The 19574-nt window shown below is 40.2% G+C and overlaps 1 protein-coding gene across 4 annotated transcripts in view; it reads left to right on the forward strand.

Annotated features, from left to right (window-relative positions):
- Positions 1 to 722: 722 nt before the first annotated feature.
- SLC25A51 (solute carrier family 25 member 51) overlaps positions 723 to 19574 on the forward strand; it is a 63660-nt gene continuing 44808 nt past the window's right edge. The window contains exons 1-3 of one of the 4 annotated variants that reach the window (XR_014020356.1): positions 731 to 1015; positions 5411 to 5535; positions 9382 to 9405. Coding sequence is in view for 1 of the 4 variants with exons in the window: in XM_081278707.1 (XP_081134833.1) it covers positions 16699 to 17592 (894 nt within the window). In the remaining 3 variants the exon portion in view is untranslated. Of the gene's footprint in view, positions 1016 to 5410; positions 5536 to 8276; positions 8386 to 9381; positions 9406 to 16655; positions 19162 to 19574 lie in introns of those variants that run through there. The other 3 variants (XR_014020357.1, XM_081278707.1, XR_014020355.1) reach the window with 3 other exon arrangements.

A 19574-nucleotide genomic window follows, 5' to 3' on the forward strand; every position in this document is an offset into this window, starting at 1 on the left:
AGAGCTGATCCCACCATCAATGCTTCACTTTGACAGTGAGATTACCAGCCTCAGGCTGGAAGGAGGGGAAGTATGAAGAAGGGCCAATCGTGTGGTCACCTTGGGGTCCTGGTCCTCTTCTGCACGCCCATAGTGCCTGCTACCATCCCCAGGTGTGCCCCAAGTACAGTGCATGCTCTTCACACATTTGATAAGCTGCCTGGTGCTCTCTCTCTTCAAGCTGGCTTGTGTCCTACAACTCCTCATATCTGTGGTGTGCTTTCCAGCTTATGAATTAGACCATTATTTCCAGTAAGAATCATTTATAACGGCCAAGGGACGCGTTCAGGCGTTCAGGTACCAGTGACTTGACCAAGGTCACTCCTAGGAAGGGCCAGGGATACCACTCCGACCCAGGACATCTAACTCCAAGACCCCACAAGTTGTGTGAGGGTCAAAGGAAAAAGGGTTTAATAGTGACTTGCATATCCTAAAGTACATTTAACAACAACAACAAAAACAACGGTGTTTTGTGAACTGCGGTATGGAGTAGCTGACAAAATGCACCCGAAGGTTTGAGCACATCTAACCAAGGATACAAAGCGCTAGCCGCCCAGACGGGCACTGTCGGGCCTTCCACGCACGCGCTTGCCACCCCCAATGAAGGATCACCAGGCTCCTCCCGCACACTAGGGAACGCGTTGTTGTTTCTGGCACAGTGAGGCCACCGTACAGCACCAAGGCAAGACACCCTGGCTAGCGGAGCCTCACAGTTTAACTATAGGTGAGACCACGAGCCCCTCAAACCGCGCGGACCGCAGCCAGAGAGATACACCCGCGTCCCACAGCAACGCGCGGGCTTAGGGAGAGGCGGTGTCCCCTCACGTGATCGGAACGGCGCGCAGCGCTCCCCGCCTCGCCCCGCCCCACAGATTGGTCGAGGTCTGCGCCTGCGCGGGCGCTGGCTCGCGGGCTCGCTCGCCGCGGTCCTGCGGGCCGGTGGCTCGGGGCGTGGGGCCCGGCGCCCGCAGCCATGGTAAGTACGGGAATGGGATGGGGAACCCCGGGCTACGCTCGGCATCTGAACAGAAGGAGGAACAGCATGAAAAAGGGTCGAGGAGGCGGCCGCCACCGTGGGGACTTGGCCTTGCTTTGCGCGCGCGCACTGCGTCTCCCTCGCGGACTTCCCAAGCCCCGCGCTACGGGCCCAGATCCGAGCCCTCTTGGTCCCTGGCTCTCCGGCCCTCCTGGACCTCTGCGGGCGCCGGGGCAGCGTAGCGACCATCCGCGCGAAGGCTCGGCGCGTTCGTTCTCTTGGGCGCTCTCAGGCTGAGGAGGTTCCTCTCCGGGACTTGGGAACCGCTGGGCGGGGAGGGGCCGTGCATCGCCGGCCCCCGGGGGTGGCCAGCGCGAGCACCCGCGGAAGGGCATCCACCCACCGCCTCTGGAGGCAGGGATTCCGGCATTCTCACCACCGGACCCCAGACTCTGGAGTTCCAGAGACCGAGGAGATCCTGGTGATCTTGCTTGCTCGCTCCCCCCTATTCAGAGATTGGGGAAATGGACGCCTGGAGAATGCTTTTTCTTAGACACCATATTGCATCGCGTTGTACGAAGAAAACAGTTTACCAAGGCTTTTTGGGATGGGTGTGTTAATTGTTAGTCTCTCTACTGATTATTTACTGTTAAGTTTGGCTAGCTGAAGCATGTCAGCGGCTCGCTCTTTTACCCCTTTGGCATAACCTTTATTGTATGCCTTACAGTTCCACCCAGTTGGTCTTAGTTCCACCTTCTGTTTCTCTACCTGCAATCTGTGAAACAAAAGCCCTTAAAATACGTGAATAGTGACCTTGCCATTTGGAGCTTCCTGCACCTTTGCATTATAAGGATTACACGGAATCAGATGTGCTAGACACTTCATGTCCCATTGTGGTTCCATGTCACAGGTTAAAGGCTTTGGACCGGGAGTCATCCTTAGGGCATCTCAGGGGAAAATAATATGCTGTTTACCTTGACACGTCTGGTCTCTCATTTGCTAGGTGAAAGTAAACTCAGATCAGTGGATTTTAAAGTCGTAAACATTGTTTTGTACATATAGTGGCAAAATACTGTCATAATTAGGACTAGAACCCAATCTGACCTTGTTCTGAATGCTGTCTCAAACCTGCTGACTAGTGGGAATTCACATCCTTGGAGAATTATAGTCACCCTCTGCCCAGGGTGTCTTTTTGCACATAGACCTTTATACTGGGATCACTTCTGGGTCATTTGTATCCACGTGAACTGTAAATTACAGTGGCTAAACTTTACACTGTTTCTTTAGCCACAGAAGTTTAACCTTGGCAGTTGAAAGTCACGTTCATTAACTTTGCTTCTTTATGTTAAGATAGGTTGAGCAGTTCAGGTAACGAACAATGGTAAAGTTATGGTAAATAAATTTTGCAATAAATTGCAAAGGATTACTATCCATGTTTAGGAATTTAAACACAGATCAACCTAGCAAAGAAATTAAACTGTGTTCACAACATAGTATGCATGCTAAGTTCTAAACTCTGTTGCTACAGAATACTGTGCACACTCTTTCTGTTGCTAAATTAAGAACCTATTCAAGCCATCCTGGTGTTAGGATGAAAGGAGAGAAAAAGCTCTCCAGCCATGCTGATGAACCCAGGAAGGCACCACTACTGAGCTACATCCCCAACCCTTTTTCATGAAGTTTTAATTTTGAGACAGGGACTACTAAATTACCCAGACTACCCTCAAACTTGTCCTCTGGGTCCTCTTGCCTCAGCTCCCCATGTAGCTGGAATAACAGGCATATGCCACCACACTGAGTGGAGGAAAAGCTTTAAATCTGTGAAGTCCTGGAGGTTTTCATAACATTCCTCCTTCTATCTAGGCCTAGTTTTTATTTATTTGCTTTTATTTTATTTTATTTTGGTATCGGGGATTAAACTCAGGAGCGCTTAACCACTGACTTACATTGCCAGCCCTTTTCATTTTTTCAGACAGTCTTGCAAGTTGATAAGTCTGGCTTTGAACTTGTGATCTTCCTGCCTCAGCCTCCAGAGCCTTAAGCCATTTTTTTTTTTCAAATATGAGAATTTAAATCTATGGTAATGGTCTTAAAATTTATTTGATACAGTGGTCAGTAAATGACTGGCTAGCTCTTAACCATAGTTTTGTTTGTTTAGTAACAAGTCCCCATTATTAGAGTCATGTCAAACTGGATGGAGTAACTTTAATTTGCAATTTTTTTTTTTTTAGAGGGGGGGGGAGAGAGAATTTTGATGTTTTTATTTTTAGTTTTTGGCGGACACAACATCTTTGTTTGTATGTGGTGCTGAGGATCGAACCCGGGCTGCACGCATGCCAGGCGAGCGCGCTACCGCTTGAGCCACATCCCCATCCCCTAATTTGCAAAATTTTGTGAAGTAACACAAGTACCATTCCAGTAAAAATGAAAAATAAATGTGGACAAAATTCTTATTGTTGAAGCACACAGATAACTTGGTTGGTATCATCCAGAAACATGTACAAAATAGCTTCTAGGTGATGACTTTAGAATTCAAAGTATATTGGGCCTGGGGATGTAGTTCCATGGGAGTGTGTTTTCCTGGCATGCACAAGGCTTTGGATTTGATCCCCAGCAACACATACAAAATGGAGAGAGTGTGCGTGCACATGTGAGAAAGTTATGTATTCAGTATGTCAAAATGAAGTGTTTTTAACATTCGTAAGTTGTTAAAATATTGATTAATCTTGTACATTGAATATTTTTGTTGATTTTAACTTTAATTGTGAACCCTAAAGAATAGCAAATTTCTTTGCTGTTCTTTTCTATGCTAAGTTTCAGTTTTTAAAATATTGGTTAATCTTAAATTGGTAAGTATAGTACTAGTATGAGTTTTTTGTTTTTGTTTTGATATATATATATATATTGTAGTTGGACATAATACCTTTGTTTTATTTATTTTTTTATGTGGTGCTGAGGATCGAACCCAGGGCCTCACACATGCTAGGCAAGCACTCTACCGCTGAGCCACTACTCCAGCCCACTAGTAAGAGTTTTTAACGAAGGCTGAGGCAGGAATATATCAAGTTCGAGGCCAGCCTCAGCAACTTAGCAAGGCTGTAACCAACTCAGCAAGGCACTGTCTGAGAATAAAATATAAAAAGGGGCTCAGTAGTATTGCCCCCGTGGGTTCAATCCCTGATACCAAAAAAAAAAAAAAAAGATAGTTTTTAACTCATGCCTGTCAGCTGAAACAGTGAAAAAGTAAGGCTGTTGTAGACAAAGTGGTTAATTATTATCAAACTCAGTACCCTGGCATACTTCTCATCTATAGAACATTTTCTTAAATTTGGTCATATTAAGTCACAAAACCTTGCTGCATTAACAAAGAGGTTAGATGATATTCTGGTACCTTTACCCCTGAGCCACATTCCCAGCCCTTTTTTTGTATTTTATATCTTTTTTTTTTTTTTTTTGCATATAACAACACTAAATGAGCAAACAAGATTTTAGAACACATAGAAACAACTAGAATAAAATGCAGAGTATTGCAGAGTATCTTAAAAAGTAGTAGAGCTGGGGCTGGGGATGTGGCTCAAGCGGTAGCGCGCTCGCCTGGCATGCGTGCGGCCCGGGTTCGATCCTCAGCACCACATACCAACAAAGATGTTGTGTCCACCGAGAACTAAAATAAATAAATAAATTCTCTCTCTCTCTCTCTCTCTCTCTCTCTCTCTCTCTCTCTCTCTCTCTCCCCCCTTTCCTCTCTCTTAAAAAAAAAAAAGTAGTAGAGCTTTTTGCTCAAAAGAAAATGCATAGTCTTATTAAACACTCAAATTGGGGCTAGAGTTATGGCACGGTGGTAGAGCACTTGCCTAGCATGTATGAGGCACTGAGCTTGATCTTAGCACCACATAAAAATAAACACATAAATTAAAGGTATTCTGTTTATAAAAATTTTTTCTAAAAACCACTTAAATTATGAAATGCAGAATAAATTAGAATAACCGTCTAATCTTAAAAATTAGAAGAAAACCCAGACAAAGCATGTGAAGGAAGTAAGGAAAAGGAAAAGCAAATTTAAAAACTGAAAAATAAGGCTGGGGTTGTGGTTCAGTGGTAGAGCACTTGCCTTGCATGTGTGAGGCACTGGGTTCTATCCTCAGTACCACATGTGTTCATTTATAACTAAAAATATTTTTTAAAAACTCTGAAAAATAATAAAATTGATTATTGAAGAGCTGGTTCTTTGCTGGGGGTGGGAGAGGTACATATCAGATAAACTGATTGTTCTCAATGAAAAGGAAATAAAAATACACATGGTTAGAAATATTTTTTAAAAATAGCCAGTGCTTAATAAGACTACAGAAATCAAACCAGAGTTTATTTTTATTTTTTAACTTTACTTATTTAAAGGGAATCCAGTTATCAAAATTGACTCCAGAAGAACGAACCTGATAAACCAGTAACAATGGAAGAAATTGGGAAAGTTGCCAAAAAGCTAGCATCCCTCACACCACGAGGCTCATCTGGTGTCACAGGTAATTTTTTCAAACTTCCTAGGGACAAGATAGTTTTGATAAGATTTAAATTGTTCCACAGGATGAAGAAGGAAAAATCTCAGGTTCTTTTTAAAAAGCCAGTAGAACACTGATGCTGGAACTTGTTGTGATGATAACTGTAAAATTGAAGGCTTGATCTTTTGTAAATAGTATTGTGATTTTAAAGTAAAACACTAGCAGATGGCAGGCTACGAGTATAACTTGGTGGTAGAGTGCTTGATTACCATGCACAGGCCTTGAATTTGATCCTCAGCACCAAAATAAGAAAAAAAATTATCAAATGTTATTTAATAAAACATTGAAAATGTATTTTGCCAAGCCAGGTAGGGTAGTATATGCCTGTAATCCCAGCAATTCTGAAGGCTGAGGCAGGAGGATCACAAATTCAAGCAATTTAGCGAGACCCTCACTAACTTTTTGAGACCCTGTCTCAAAATAATGGCTAGGGATGTAGCTTAGTGGTAAAGTACCCCTGGGTTTCAATCCCCAGTTTAAAAAATAAATATATATATATTTAATTTTTTTTTTTTGCCATAGCCAAGTAGGATTCATCCCCATATTCTAGGAGTGATTACATAATACAGAGTCTGACTTATAACAGTTCAACTTATAATTATTTTGCCCTTTTTTTTAAAATCTTCATTTTTTTAGTTGTATTTGGACACAATACCTTTATTTGTTTTTTTATGTGGTGCTCAGCACTGAACTTACTAAGCGAGCGCACTACCACTGAGCCACAACATCAGCCCTATTTTGCCCTATTTTTGTACTTTAAGTTGCAAAGCATCAGCAGTGAGCCACAGCTCCCAGCCAGCCATGCATTCATAAGGGTAAACCAACAGTACTTTGTGTTGCTGAACTGGTAGGTTAGGCATATTAGATGCATTTTCGGGGGCTGGAGGTATAGCTCAATGGTAGAGAATGTGCTTATCATGAGGGAAGCCCTGAGTTCAATGTCTGGCACCAAAAATAAGTAAGTAAATGAATAAATGAGTTTCCAACTTAGGATATTTTCAGTTTATAATGGGCTCATCAGGATATAATCCCATCATAAGTCAAGGAATATCCATACATTAAATAAATACTTCAGGAAAGAACAATAGCAATAGTTCATACTTGCTGAGTACTTACTATACTTCAGACTATACTCCTGGGTGCTTTCTCTGTATTTACTCAATTAAGCCAGCCCATGAGCTAGCTAGGTACCTTGCCTATCTTATAAACAAGGAAGTTAAGTCATAAAGAACACTTGTCAGCTCAATAGATTATGATAGAGCTGGGATTTGAACCCAGGCAAGTAGTAGATTCCAAAGGCTCTTATATGTTATAATGGCTCTGTGTCCTGCATCTTATAATTTTAGTAGCTACCTAAAAGCATTTCACTAAAGTTCAAGGTAGATTTCTTGTTAATTATGGTGGGAAACGGGGGTGGTAGTAAAAACTGGAATAAATATACTTTCTTCTCATATTTGTAAACTTTCTTTTTTCTTTCTTTTTCTTTTTTTTCTTTTTGGTACTGGGGATGGAACCCAGGGGCACTTTGCCACTGAGCTGCATCCCCAGTTCTTTTTATTTCTTATTTTGAGACAGGTCTTACTAAGTTGCTGAGGCTAGCCTTGAACTTGAAACCTTTCTTTCTCAATCTCCCGAGTTGCTGGGATTACAAGTGTACCCAGTATACTCTTTATCAGATCATTGTTAGTTGATCATTAGTAACTCGGAAAAAATGGAAATCTTTTTTTCTTTTTTAGTGGTACTAGGGATTGACCCCTGGGTGCTCTACCACTGAGCTACACACACGCCCAATTTTAATTTTTATTTTGAGGCAGGGTCTCAATATAATTGTCCAGGCTGGGAGTCACTAGGATTATAGGCATGAGCCACCACAAACAACAGAATCCATTTTCAATGGTAAATAAAACTCACAGTAAATAGTAGAGATAGGGGCCTAAGTTATAATTGCCGCTATACTAATATGGGTCTTTTTAATAATTTTTTTTTAAAGAGAGAGAGAGAATTTTTTAATATTTATTTTTCAGTTTTTGGTGGACACAACATCTTTTTTTATTTTTATTTTTTATTTTTATGTGGTACTGAGAATCGAACCCAGCACCCCGCGCATGCCAGGCGAGCACGTTACCGCTTGAGCCACATCCCCAGCCCCTGATAATGTTTTAATATAGAAAAAAAAAAACTAATTTTTTTGAGTATAGAATAAAATTTTGTAGCCTGCCCCCACCTTTACTGGGATTGACCCCAGGGTTACATTACCACCGAGCCACATCCCCAGCCATTTTTTATTTAGAGACAGGGTCTTGTTAAGTTACTTAGGGCCTACCTAAGTTGCCGAGTCTGCCTTTGAATTCGTGAGCCACTGGGATTGTAGGCATGCACCACTATGCCTGGCCATCTTGAGCCTTTTTTATTTTGTCTCACTAAATTGCTGAGGCTGGCCGTAAACTTGTGATCCTCCTGCCTCACCCTTCAAAAGCTGGGACTATAGGTGTATGCCACTATGCCTGGCAGGTTTTGGGTTTTCTAAGCATAATCTTTCAGATGATGTTAAATTATAGCACTGAGAAGACATCCTTCACTTCTTGTTTGTAACATAATCCTAAAGATGGGCATGGATAAATGATAAACAGGGATGCTTGAGAAGGAATAAATTCATATGGGTCAGTTATCAGTGACTGTTTTTCCCATGTCATGGTGATTTACAGGACTTGAATAATAGATAACAAGACTTCCTGTTTCTCAAACCAAAAGCCAGTGAGTGTCATGCTTACTGTTCATTTCTGAGTCTTCTTACAAATGTCAAGGCAAGTAAAAGGATGTTCACTATATTTATAATTTTGTTTAGGAAGTATTTGTCAGTCCAGGAAAAAGATATGTATTACAAAAGAAAAATCAAAATTATTTGCAATTTTATTTTTTATATTATGGAAACTAAAACAGACCTATAAAAAGGTGAGAAATAGAGGATTTAGTAAGTGGGTTGTTCTAACCTTAATACACAAGAATTGGTAACTTTTTAATATACAGACAAAAACAGATTAGAAAATTAATAGAAGGAGCCAAGTGTTATGGCACATACTTGTAATCCCCAAAACTTGGGAGGCCAAGGCAGGAGGATTGCACATTGGAGGTCAGCCTGGGCAAGTTAGTGACATCCTGTCTCAAAATTAAAAAGGACACTGGGTGTAGTTGTGCATGCCTGTAATCCCAGCCACTCGAGAGACTGAGGCAGGAGGATTGAAGGTTTGAGGCCAGTCTCAGCAATTTAGCAAGGCCCTAAGCAATTTAGGGAGACCCTGTCTCAGGATTAAAAAAAAAGAAGAAGAAAGGGGCAATCCCTAGTTCCTCCTCCCGCCAGGCCAAAAAAAAAAAAAAAAAATTGAAAAGGACTAGAGTTACAGGTAAGTGGTAGAGAGAGCACCCATGGATTTAATACCTGGTACCCACAGAAAAGGAAAGGAAAGAAAGGAAATTAATAGAAGGAAGCAACATATTGATAACAGTATCCATATGTAAGATATAGTCAAGAGAATAAGTGCTATAAGGTTTGTGAAAAGATGTAAGAAAGATTTTTATTTTGGGGAAGGGGTTGGTATTGAGGAAGTGAACCCAAGGGCACTTTATCAGTGAGTTACATCCCCAGCCCTTTTTTAATTTTGAGATAGGTCTCACTAAGTTGCTGAGGCTGTCCTCAAACTTGCAATCCTGTCTCAGCATCCCAAGTTGCTGGGATTAGAGGCATGTGCCACTTTACCTGGAATAAGATGCAGTTTTTAAAAGGTGATCATTTAAAAAATGTATACTTTACAGCCACCTCCACTATAAAACACTAACAGATTTTTTGGGAGGAATACGATGAAATACACTGAAGTTCTCCTGGAAAAGGTAAGAGAACCAGGAAGGCAGTGATGATTCTTTGAAGCGTGGAGGGGGAGTCTTGGAATAAAGAGATATATTTGGACATCACAGTTGGCTAAAACAGATTAGTGCTGGAGAATGAGGCCAATGGTAGAGAAGAATGGAGTTCAAAAATAAATGCAAATCCTGGGTATTTAGATTATGCAAACCACTAAGAAAAAGAGTTTGGTTGATGGTGTTTTGCACTTTGTTATCTTTGCCTTACTCCTTCCATTGAAAGTTAGGAGAGACATCAGTGCAGTTGATAAATGAAACCATAGAAACTGTAGAAGAAAGCCTAGGTTACTTGTTTATAATTTTTTGGAGTAATGAAGTCCTACAGAGGCCATAAAATCTAAAAGACAAAGTATTTTGTTAATACCACAAAAATGATACAAAGAGAGAACAGGATTTGCAATTCTTTTATTAATATACCTAGGTTTGATTTTCTTCATAGACAAAGACATTTACAAATCAGGGGGGAGAAGTGCTTGCAGGAGAATGGGCACCATAAACGAAAGCTTAAGAAACTTAAATGGTGAATAAAAAGGAAAAATGCCATATTTTATTCAAAAAAATTGAAATGTAAAATAGTGCATTATCATGGTTTAGGTACAAGGTTGCCCATTGCCGTATTGTTTAAAGGCCCAAACAAGGAGGAACAAGTAACAGTGGTTATACAGGAGGATCAGTGGTGTACAGAGCATTCTTTTGATAGAGTGCAGCCATGCAGAGCTCTCAGGCACCCCTTTGCTGATCCTCGATCCCACAATGTGTGTGCTTTCCTTTTTTTTTTTTTGCTTAATAGTATGTTCTTTTGGCTTATTTTTAAAATGATAGATTGGAAGAGGGCCAAAAATAAGAGGTGGAGTGAGAGTGGTCTCAGTCGGTTTGATTGCTAAAGACCAGTGGGCCAGTGAGCCCACTCCAGGAGGGAGTGTTTGTGAGTTTAATTGATATGCAGCTTTTTTCTAATCACTTAACACGTTTCTTTTATGAATTTTTATTCAAATGGTTCATTTTTTATTGTTGGATCTACAAGCAGCTCAATTCCAAGGAAACTGGCATCTCTGTATTAAACATAGTGACTTCATGCTCTAACTGATTTGGTACAGGCGAAAATTAGAAATAATTTTTCTGTTCAAATTGCAGTGAAGCAACTTGTCAAAACAAAAATTTTGTTCAAGTGAACAAAATTTTTGGACTTTAGAGCTTAGAGCCACAGCTCACCTGGTCATCAGAGTGTTTAGTGAAAGGTTTGAACCCTGTCACTGTGCAGTTCTCTAGGAACAACCTGGTGACATTTAGTGGACAAAAGTTTCCTGCTTTTATTACCGTAGAGGGTTGTGCAGGGATACTCAGTCATAATTCTTAACTGAAGGCAAGTTTATCTTTTCTAATAGAAGTGTTCAGCAAGCCTGCTCAAACTCTAAACAGAGGCTCTGGACCACACATGGTACAGATGTTTACATTTTCTTAGTATCATCTGTCTTGGAAAAGGCACACAGATCTTGGTGTAACATACCTAAGAAAGGTATGTTCCATTTGCTTCACATGTGAAGCCTGCTCAAACTCTAAACAGAGGCTCTGGACCACACATGGTACAGATGTTTACATTTTCTTAGTATCATCTGTCTTGGAAAAGGCACACAGATCTTGGTGTAACATACCTAAGAAAGGTATGTTCCATTTGCTTCACATGTGATTGAGGATGGTCTTGGGATTTTCCTGAGGGTCTCCCATGACACAGGTCCTAGCCTGCTTCTTCTTTCCCATCAGCTGCCTGTCCTCCCACCTACGTTGTGCAAAGCATACATAAGTAATTTTTCAAATATGTGATACTGTTGATCCCTTGACACAGGACCTGTGCCTCAGCCTGTGCCATTGTTGGCCAGAATGTGCTCTCCCATTATGTGCCTTACTCAGCTTTCAAAGCCAGGCCAGAGGCCCTCTCCTGCCTGCCACCCACCAGACTGCTGAGAGCCCTCTGAGGGCCTTGGATACCTTGTGCATGTTTCTGTGGTTCTTGTCACCTTGTAGTCTAATTATTTGCTTATCTTAATCTCTCTGAAAGAGGCATCTGATACGCATTCTCTTCATCTAATTTTCACTCTAATCTTGCAGAGGGGATGGTATTCTAATTTATAAATGTGGAAACTGAGGCTCAGAAGGGTAAAACAATTTACCTTAGGCCACTTTGTAATTTTCTCACGTCTATCACTGTTGGCTTTTTCTTGTCCTCATTAGACCATTATTATTGTTGTTGTTATTATTTATTCATATGTGGTACTGAGAATCGAACCCAGTGCTTCATACATGCCAGGCAAGTGCGCTACCTCTCAGCCCCAACCCCAGCCCCAGCATTAGACCATTATTGTTACTGTTTTAACTTTTGAAAACAGTTGAATAGACCAAGGCAAATTTAATTTACATTGAAAAATGTAAAACAGAAAAATATAGCATTACTGTGAAATTAGAAAATATAGATAAACCACTCACTTTAGCCTTTTTGTGTATGTAAATTTTGATTTAAAAATAGGATTGTGGACTGGGGTTGTGGCTCAGTGGTAGAGCACTTGCCTAATATGTGTGAGGCCCTGGGTTCGATCCTCAGCACCATATAAAAATAAATAAATAAAGATATTGAGTCCAACTACAACTAAATATTAGTTGTAAAAAATAAATATTTAAAAAATATTGTAGTGGTAAAAAATAAATATTTAAAAAAATACATAGGATTGTGCCTTAGTACTGTTACATGTCAATAAAAAGTTTTATTTTGCTTTTTTCTGTAACATTGTTTATTCCTTCAATAAAGGACTTATTTAAATTTCATAAGCAACATTAAACACGTAATAATATTCTGAACCTTAAATGCTTTTTTCATGTATTTATTTTTATTTTTAAAAATTTTTCCTAATTTATAATACATGTGTATTTCAATTCATTGTACACAAATGGAGCACAACTTTTCATTTCTCTGGTTGTAGATGATGTAGAGTCTCACCACATGTGCAGTCATATGTGTACCTAGGCTAATGATGTTCATCTAATTCCACCATCTTTCGTACCTCCTTGCCCCCTACCTTCCTCTCCCTCCCCTTTGCCCAGTTAAAGTTCCTCCATTCTCCCCCACACTCCCTCTCCCTCATGATGGGTCAGCATCCACTTATCAGAGAGAACATTCCTTGTTTGGTTTTTTGGGATTGGCTTACTTCACTTGGCATGTTATTCTCCACCTCCATCCATTTACCTGCAAATGCCTTAATTTTATTCTCTTTTAATGCTGAGTAATATTCCATTGTGTATATGTACCACAGTTTCTTTATCCATCCATCTGTTGAAGAGCATCTAGGTTGGTTCCACAGTTTAGCTATTGTGAATTGAGCTGCTATGAACATTGATGTGGCTGTGTCACTGTGGTATGCTGATTTTAAGTCCTTTGGGAATAGACCAAGGAGTGGGTTAGCTGGGTCAAATGGTGGTTCCATTCCAAGTTTTCAAAGGAATCTCCATACTGCTTTCCATAATGGTTGACCAATTTGCAGTGCCACCAGCAATGTATTGAGTGTACCTTTTCCCCATATCCTTGCCAACACTTATTATTGCTTGTATTCTTGATAATTGCCATTCTGACTGGAGTGGGATGAAATCTTAGAGTAGTTTTGATTCACATTAAATATTTTGATTTTTTTGTTATTTTTTAGAAGTAATTGGACACAATACCTTTATTTTATTTATTTTTATGTGGTGCTGAGGATTGAACCCAGGGCCTCATGCGTGCTAGACGAGTGCTCTACCACTGAGCCACAATCCCAGCCCCAAATACTTTGATTTATGATCATATAATATGCCCGTTGAGAAGGCTCTCAACACCCGTCATGTAGATACATCTTCATTTATGCAGTGGGTCCCTTACTGTTGAGCATTTAATTTTTATTCAGAATTTGCTATTAAAAGCACTGTTATGCCTGATACTGTGGCACATTCCTGTAATCCCTGACACTCAGGAGACTGAGGCAGGAGGATCACAGGTTTGAGACCAGCCTGGGCAACTGCGCATGACACTGTCTCAAAATTTGAAAAATGTCTGGGGATGTGGCCCAGTGGTAGAGTGCCTCTGGGTTAATCTCCAGTTCCAAAAACAACAAGAAAGCGTTGTGATGATGTTAGGGGTGAATCTTTGCATACATCTTATGTAAGTAATTATTTCCCTAAGCGTTATTCTTAGAAGGGAAATCGTGGTTGTGTATTGTGGACTTTGTTGTGGACTGTGGCTCCTGTGGATGTCAGCTTTCAAGAGCTGCTGCTGGTTTTTCTCTGCTTCAGCTACACACTCTGCTTGACTATGATCACATTTCTCTGTACCTTTAGTCCTGAATGTTTCACAGTTCACAGCGGCACATGTGTAGTATTTGGAGGGAAAAACATAAGGCACTTTGTAGTTTTTTGTCCTAAGACAAATATCTTGATGAGGTATCTGACTCTGTTTCTCGTGGAAGCCCTTGTATGTGGCTTGGATGCCTTCACCTCTGGGTTCTTTTTTTTTTTTTTCCTTTTTTTTTTTTTTTATATTTTTTAGTTTTACGTGAACTTCAATACCTTTATTTTATTTATTTATTTTTATATTGTGCTGAGGATCGAATCCAGTGCCTCACATGTGCTAGGAAAGTGCTCTACCACTGAGCCCCAACCCCAGTCCTTGCCTCTGGGTTCTTAAGTAGAGCTGCTCTAAATGTGGATATGCATGGTCTTTATGGCTCTGCTTTGTTATTTTGGATACCCAGGTGCAGGATGCTGTTTTCCATAGCAGTTGTATTTTGCAGTCCCACTAAGGGTGTCTGAGCATTCCAGCTTCACATCCCTGTCAGCACTTGTTACTTTCTGTGTTTCTATTGTTGTTCTTTGGTTTTGCAGTAGTAGCCACCTTCATAGGTATGAGGTGCTACTGTCTTGTGGTCTTGATTTGCATTTCTCTGATCACTGACATTGAGCATCTTCTCATGTGCTTATTGGTCATTTTGTATATTATCTTCAGAGAAATGTCTGTTGAAGTCCTTTTTTGTTTGTTTTTTGTGGTGCTGGGAATGGAACCCTGGGCCTTGTTTGTGCAAGGCAAGCACGGTACCAACTGAGCTATATCCCCAGCCCCCTTTGTTCATTTTTAAATTGACTTATTTAATAGTCATAGTAAGTGTGGTGACTTACTGTTAAGGAATTAAAGTCAATTTTAAAATATTTAGCCTGATATATCTAAAGTATAATAAAATGACCATGTCATCCCTAAATACAGTTTCCAGGACCACACTTGCAATGTAGGAATTGTTCTGGATAATCCAATTTGAATCTTTTGTTTTTGTTTTCTGTTTGGAAAAATCAGATTTCTTTTTTTTTTTTTTTAAGAGAATTTTTTTTTTAAGAGAGAGAGAGAATTTTTTTAATATTTATTTTTCTTAGTTTTCGACGGACAAAACATCTTTGTTTGTATGTGGTGCTGAGGATCGAACCCGGGCCGCACGCATGCCAAACGAGCGCGCTACCACTTGAGCCACATCCCCAGCCGGAAAAATCAGATTTCGATGACTGGAAGCAAAGAGCTTGCTTGTATTTTATGAAAGCAGATGTGTTACAGGGGTAGGACTTTGCCTTGGTGCCACTCAGTAAGCAAGCCTGTATGTTTAGACTTCAGATCCTTGCACTCTCTGGTCTACCTGCCTCTTATCCAAGGCAGCCTCCCACAGTCATTGCAGTCTGTGGTGTGGTAGTAGGCATGTGAGCCCTGGAGTCAGACTTCATTTCAAAGTGCTGGCCTCACCAGTTACTAGGTATACCTTGAACAATGGAGAATGTTGATTTTTGTTTTGGGGGTGGGTATTTTGTTTCATTTTGTTTTTTGTAAAACTGAGAAAATAATATAGAGTTGTTTTGAAAATTAAATTATGTAAAAATATAGTACAGCCTACAGGCCTTCTGTGACCTCATTTTCCACATGTCTCCACCTCCCAGCATTTGTACCTCATGTGTCCAACAGCACATATTTTCACAGAAGATATTGCACTGCGTTGTAATTGTTTACACTGGCAGGTTCTTCTATTAGTTTGTGAATTTCTTGTCTTTGAATCTCTAATACTTGCCAGCAGGCCAAGTTCAAAGGTACTAAATAACTCTAAGTATGAATAGAATGCATGCATGCACATTTTGCTGTATTAACTACCATGGGAAGACTTTGAGTTTATTTCAGTAAAATAATAGAGATATACCATTGTTTAGTACAGCCAATAGTTAGGAAGTAGTTCAGTGGTGCTTGAACTATTTTGGTCTCAGGATTCTTTACACTATTTTTATTTATTTGTTTGTTTTTAGTACTAGAAATTGAACTGAGCTACATCCCCAGCCCTTTTAATTTTTTATTTTGAGATGCTATCTCACAAAGTTGCTGAGGCTGGCCTTCCTCAGCCTCCCAAGTCATGTGCACCACTGTGCCTGGCTCCCCTCTTTTTTCTTTAATGTTTTTTTAGATGTTGGTGGACTTTAATTTGATTCATTTATTTATTTACATAAGAGAATCGAACCCAGTGCCTTACACATGCTAGGCAAGTGCTTTACCACTAAGCCACAACTACAGTGCCTGGTTCCACTCTTAAACATTATTATTGTGAATCCCAAAGAGCCTCCCCCTTTCCCACATACTGGGAATAGAACCCATGGGTGCTCTACTACTGAGCTATACCTCCATCCCTAGTTATTTTTTATTTTGAGACAGGGTCACACTAAGTTGCTGAGGCTGACCTTGAACTTGGTCTTCCTATCTCCCAACTAGCTAGGATTATAGGCGTGTGCCATAGCACTTGGCCAGGGGTCTTCTGAAAATACTTTAAAGAATTGCTGATATATAGTGCACTGAATTATCACACTGAATTCCATTCATATGTTCTAAATTAACATGATAATGAAAAAAAATTTATGTGACGAACTACTTGCCTAGTCTAAAAGGGAAAACATATGGTTCATAAATTGGAGGAGGGATTAAAGAGAAATTCCGTGTGTTTGTCTCTCCATGAAAAGGTTTTCCCTTGGACTAGAGGCATAATTCAGTGGTAGAGCACTTGCCTGGTATGCACAAGGCTCTGGGTTCCATCCCCAGCACCACAAAAAAAAATTTACCCATTATCATTTTTTATTTGTAGGTTAAAAAAAAATCCTTCATGAAGAAGAGAGACCATAAGCAACATGATGGATTCAGAAGCTCATGAAAAGAGACCACCAATCCTTACATCTTCAAAACAAGACATCTCACCTCACATTACAAATGTTGGTGAGATGAAGCATTACTTATGTGGCTGCTGCGCAGCTTTCAACAATGTAGCCATCACATTTCCCATTCAGAAGATCCTTTTTCGGCAGCAGCTCTATGGAATCAAAACCCGGGATGCAGTGCTTCAGTTGAGGAGGGATGGATTTAGAAACTTGTATCGTGGAATCCTTCCGCCATTAATGCAGAAAACCACCACCCTGGCACTTATGTTTGGTCTGTATGAGGATTTGTCTTCCCTTCTCCAAAAGCACGTCAGTGCCCCAGAGTTTGCAACCCGTGGTGTGGCGGCAGTACTTGCAGGGACAACAGAAGCCATTTTCACTCCATTGGAAAGAGTTCAGACATTGCTTCAAGACCACAAGCATCATGACAAGTTCACAAACACTTATCAGGCTTTCAGGGCACTGAAGTGCCATGGAATTGGAGAGTATTATCGAGGTTTGGTGCCCATTCTATTCCGTAATGGATCCAGCAATGTCCTTTTCTTTGGTCTTCGAGGTCCCATTAAGGAGCACCTGCCTACTGCAACGACTCACAGTGCTCATTTGGTCAATGACTTTATCTGTGGAGGTCTACTGGGTGCCATGTTGGGATTCTTGTTTTTTCCAGTTAATGTTGTAAAAACTCGCATACAGTCTCAGATTGGTGGAGAATTTCAGTCTTTCCCCAAGGTTTTCAAAACAATCTGGCTAGAACGGGACAGAAAATTGACAAATCTTTTCAGAGGTGCCCATTTGAATTACCATCGATCTCTCATCTCTTGGGGGATAATCAATGCTACTTATGAGTTCTTGTTAAAGGTTATATGAGAAAAGTCGTTGGTGAAGTGCCATGTATTAACTAAATAGACCTAAGAATGTAGTTTGGTCTTATTCCTAATTGGCTCAAATATAAGTTGGTGTCACTAAGTCCAGGCTGAATGAATTATGGGCAAAGTTAATTTCCTTAAGCCTCAACAACAAAAATAAACAATAAAAAGTTTCAGTAGGAAAATTTAAGGGTTTTTTGTTGTTTTTGTCATTACCCAAGAGCTTTAGGCTTGTTGTCTGGTAAATAGCTTCAGTCTGGTGACCTTTCACAGGGTAACCAAACAGTGAAGATATGATTCTTTTTTTCCAGAACAGCCTGAAGACTTCGTTATTGAAACATGAATGCCTGTGACCAGCCAGAGAGAATGCTCTAGGGCCCTGGGACTTCTCAGGCTCACTTTGTTACTCCATTTCTTGCTTCGGCTTTCAGGAGCATTTGCAAAGGGTAGTCTTCATTGAACTCCAGCATTTATGTGGTAGACAAAGGAACAGAACAGAGAAGAACAGCTAATTAGGTGTAGGTGTTTCATGATGAATTGTTGGTGTTAGTTTTGAAACTAAGCACCTGTTGGATCGTGATTGTCCAAACTGCCAGTTTAGATGTGGTAGAATCAAGCAGCTAATTAAAGTTTTGCTTTCTAGCTTTGAAAGTTTTCTCTTTAATTCTGACTATGATCTTAAGCCCTTTCAAAATATCCTTGTGTTAATTTTACTGATTTCTTTGCTAAAAGATGGAGGGCTATAAATATTTCATGCTATTAAGAGGTCATAAATGCATATGGATCACACTCTTTTATCTTGGTTTCTTTAATATTATTGGTGCCAACTTAGCAGAGGGCTTTGACGGTTTTCCCCCCTTGAGTAGTAATATATCATATTCAAGCATCCTGGTCTCTTGAAACTACTTTTAAAAGATAAACACTTCCATAAAAGATAAACACTTCCATATTAGCTGATTCCCCCCCCCCCCTTTTTTTTCCTGCTTTCTAACTGTTACAGGGCTCAATGGGGAAGCTCAGGATAGATTTTGCTCCGTGGTATTAGCAGTCTTTATTTTACTTTTGGAAATAGGGACATCTTAGGATTTGGGCATTTGGGGAACTTAGTTCTACCAGTGTGACATTAAAACAAAATAATTTAAGAGCATATGATCTAAATAAAGACATTAGAAGGCTTATTTTGAATTTTAGAGCTTGGTATTGGCCTGACAACATACTCGTACCTTATTTAACAGATAAGTTATTTGTTAAAAGAACCAGGAAATATTAGAACTTTTTTTCGAGGTAGATGAAACAAAATGACTCTAGGATCAGTTGAAAAACTAATGAAACATAAGGAACATTCTAGAGAAGTAGCTTATGAATCTTTAAAAAAATCCATCTGTAAATATTATATAGCTTTTGCCTCCCAATATATGACATGAAGAAGTGGGTGGGTTTGGGGGAGGGGGTTTGCTTTGGTGTTTTGCAGTGCTGGGGATGAAACCCAGGACCTTGTGCCTGCTACACAAGAACTCTGCCACTGAGCTACGCTTCTCACCCCCCCACCCCCCCCACCCCCGCTCCCAACCTACTTTGAAAGGTTTTTTGATACAAATTTTTCATTTTTTGGGTAATAGGTGCACATACCAACCAAAATAAATCAGGGCCTCATCTAGTAGCTTACTCAAAAGTTTTTGTGGACTTATAGTCCAAACAGTCATTTACCTCTAAACACAGTGTGGCTGGTTAAATCAGGTGACCATCCTTCCAACTGTGAAGGGTTAGGGAGCACATTAAATATTTGCAAGGCAGTAATGGAATTAAATAGCTTTACAGCAGCTCTGCTTCATATTTTTGTGGTAGATACAGCAGTTCAGAGACCAAGGTACAGATGTGAGGATTTCAGAAAGCAAGAACTTGACACCAAATAAATAGCTTCCCTTGGCCTACTGAGTCAGGATTTAAAGGGAGTTTCAGAAGTGAATGGAGACGGCACTCCTG

Source organism: Spermophilus citellus, assembly GCF_964194105.1.
Source record: "Spermophilus citellus genome assembly, chromosome: 2".
Lineage (NCBI taxonomy): Eukaryota > Metazoa > Chordata > Mammalia > Rodentia > Sciuridae > Spermophilus > Spermophilus citellus.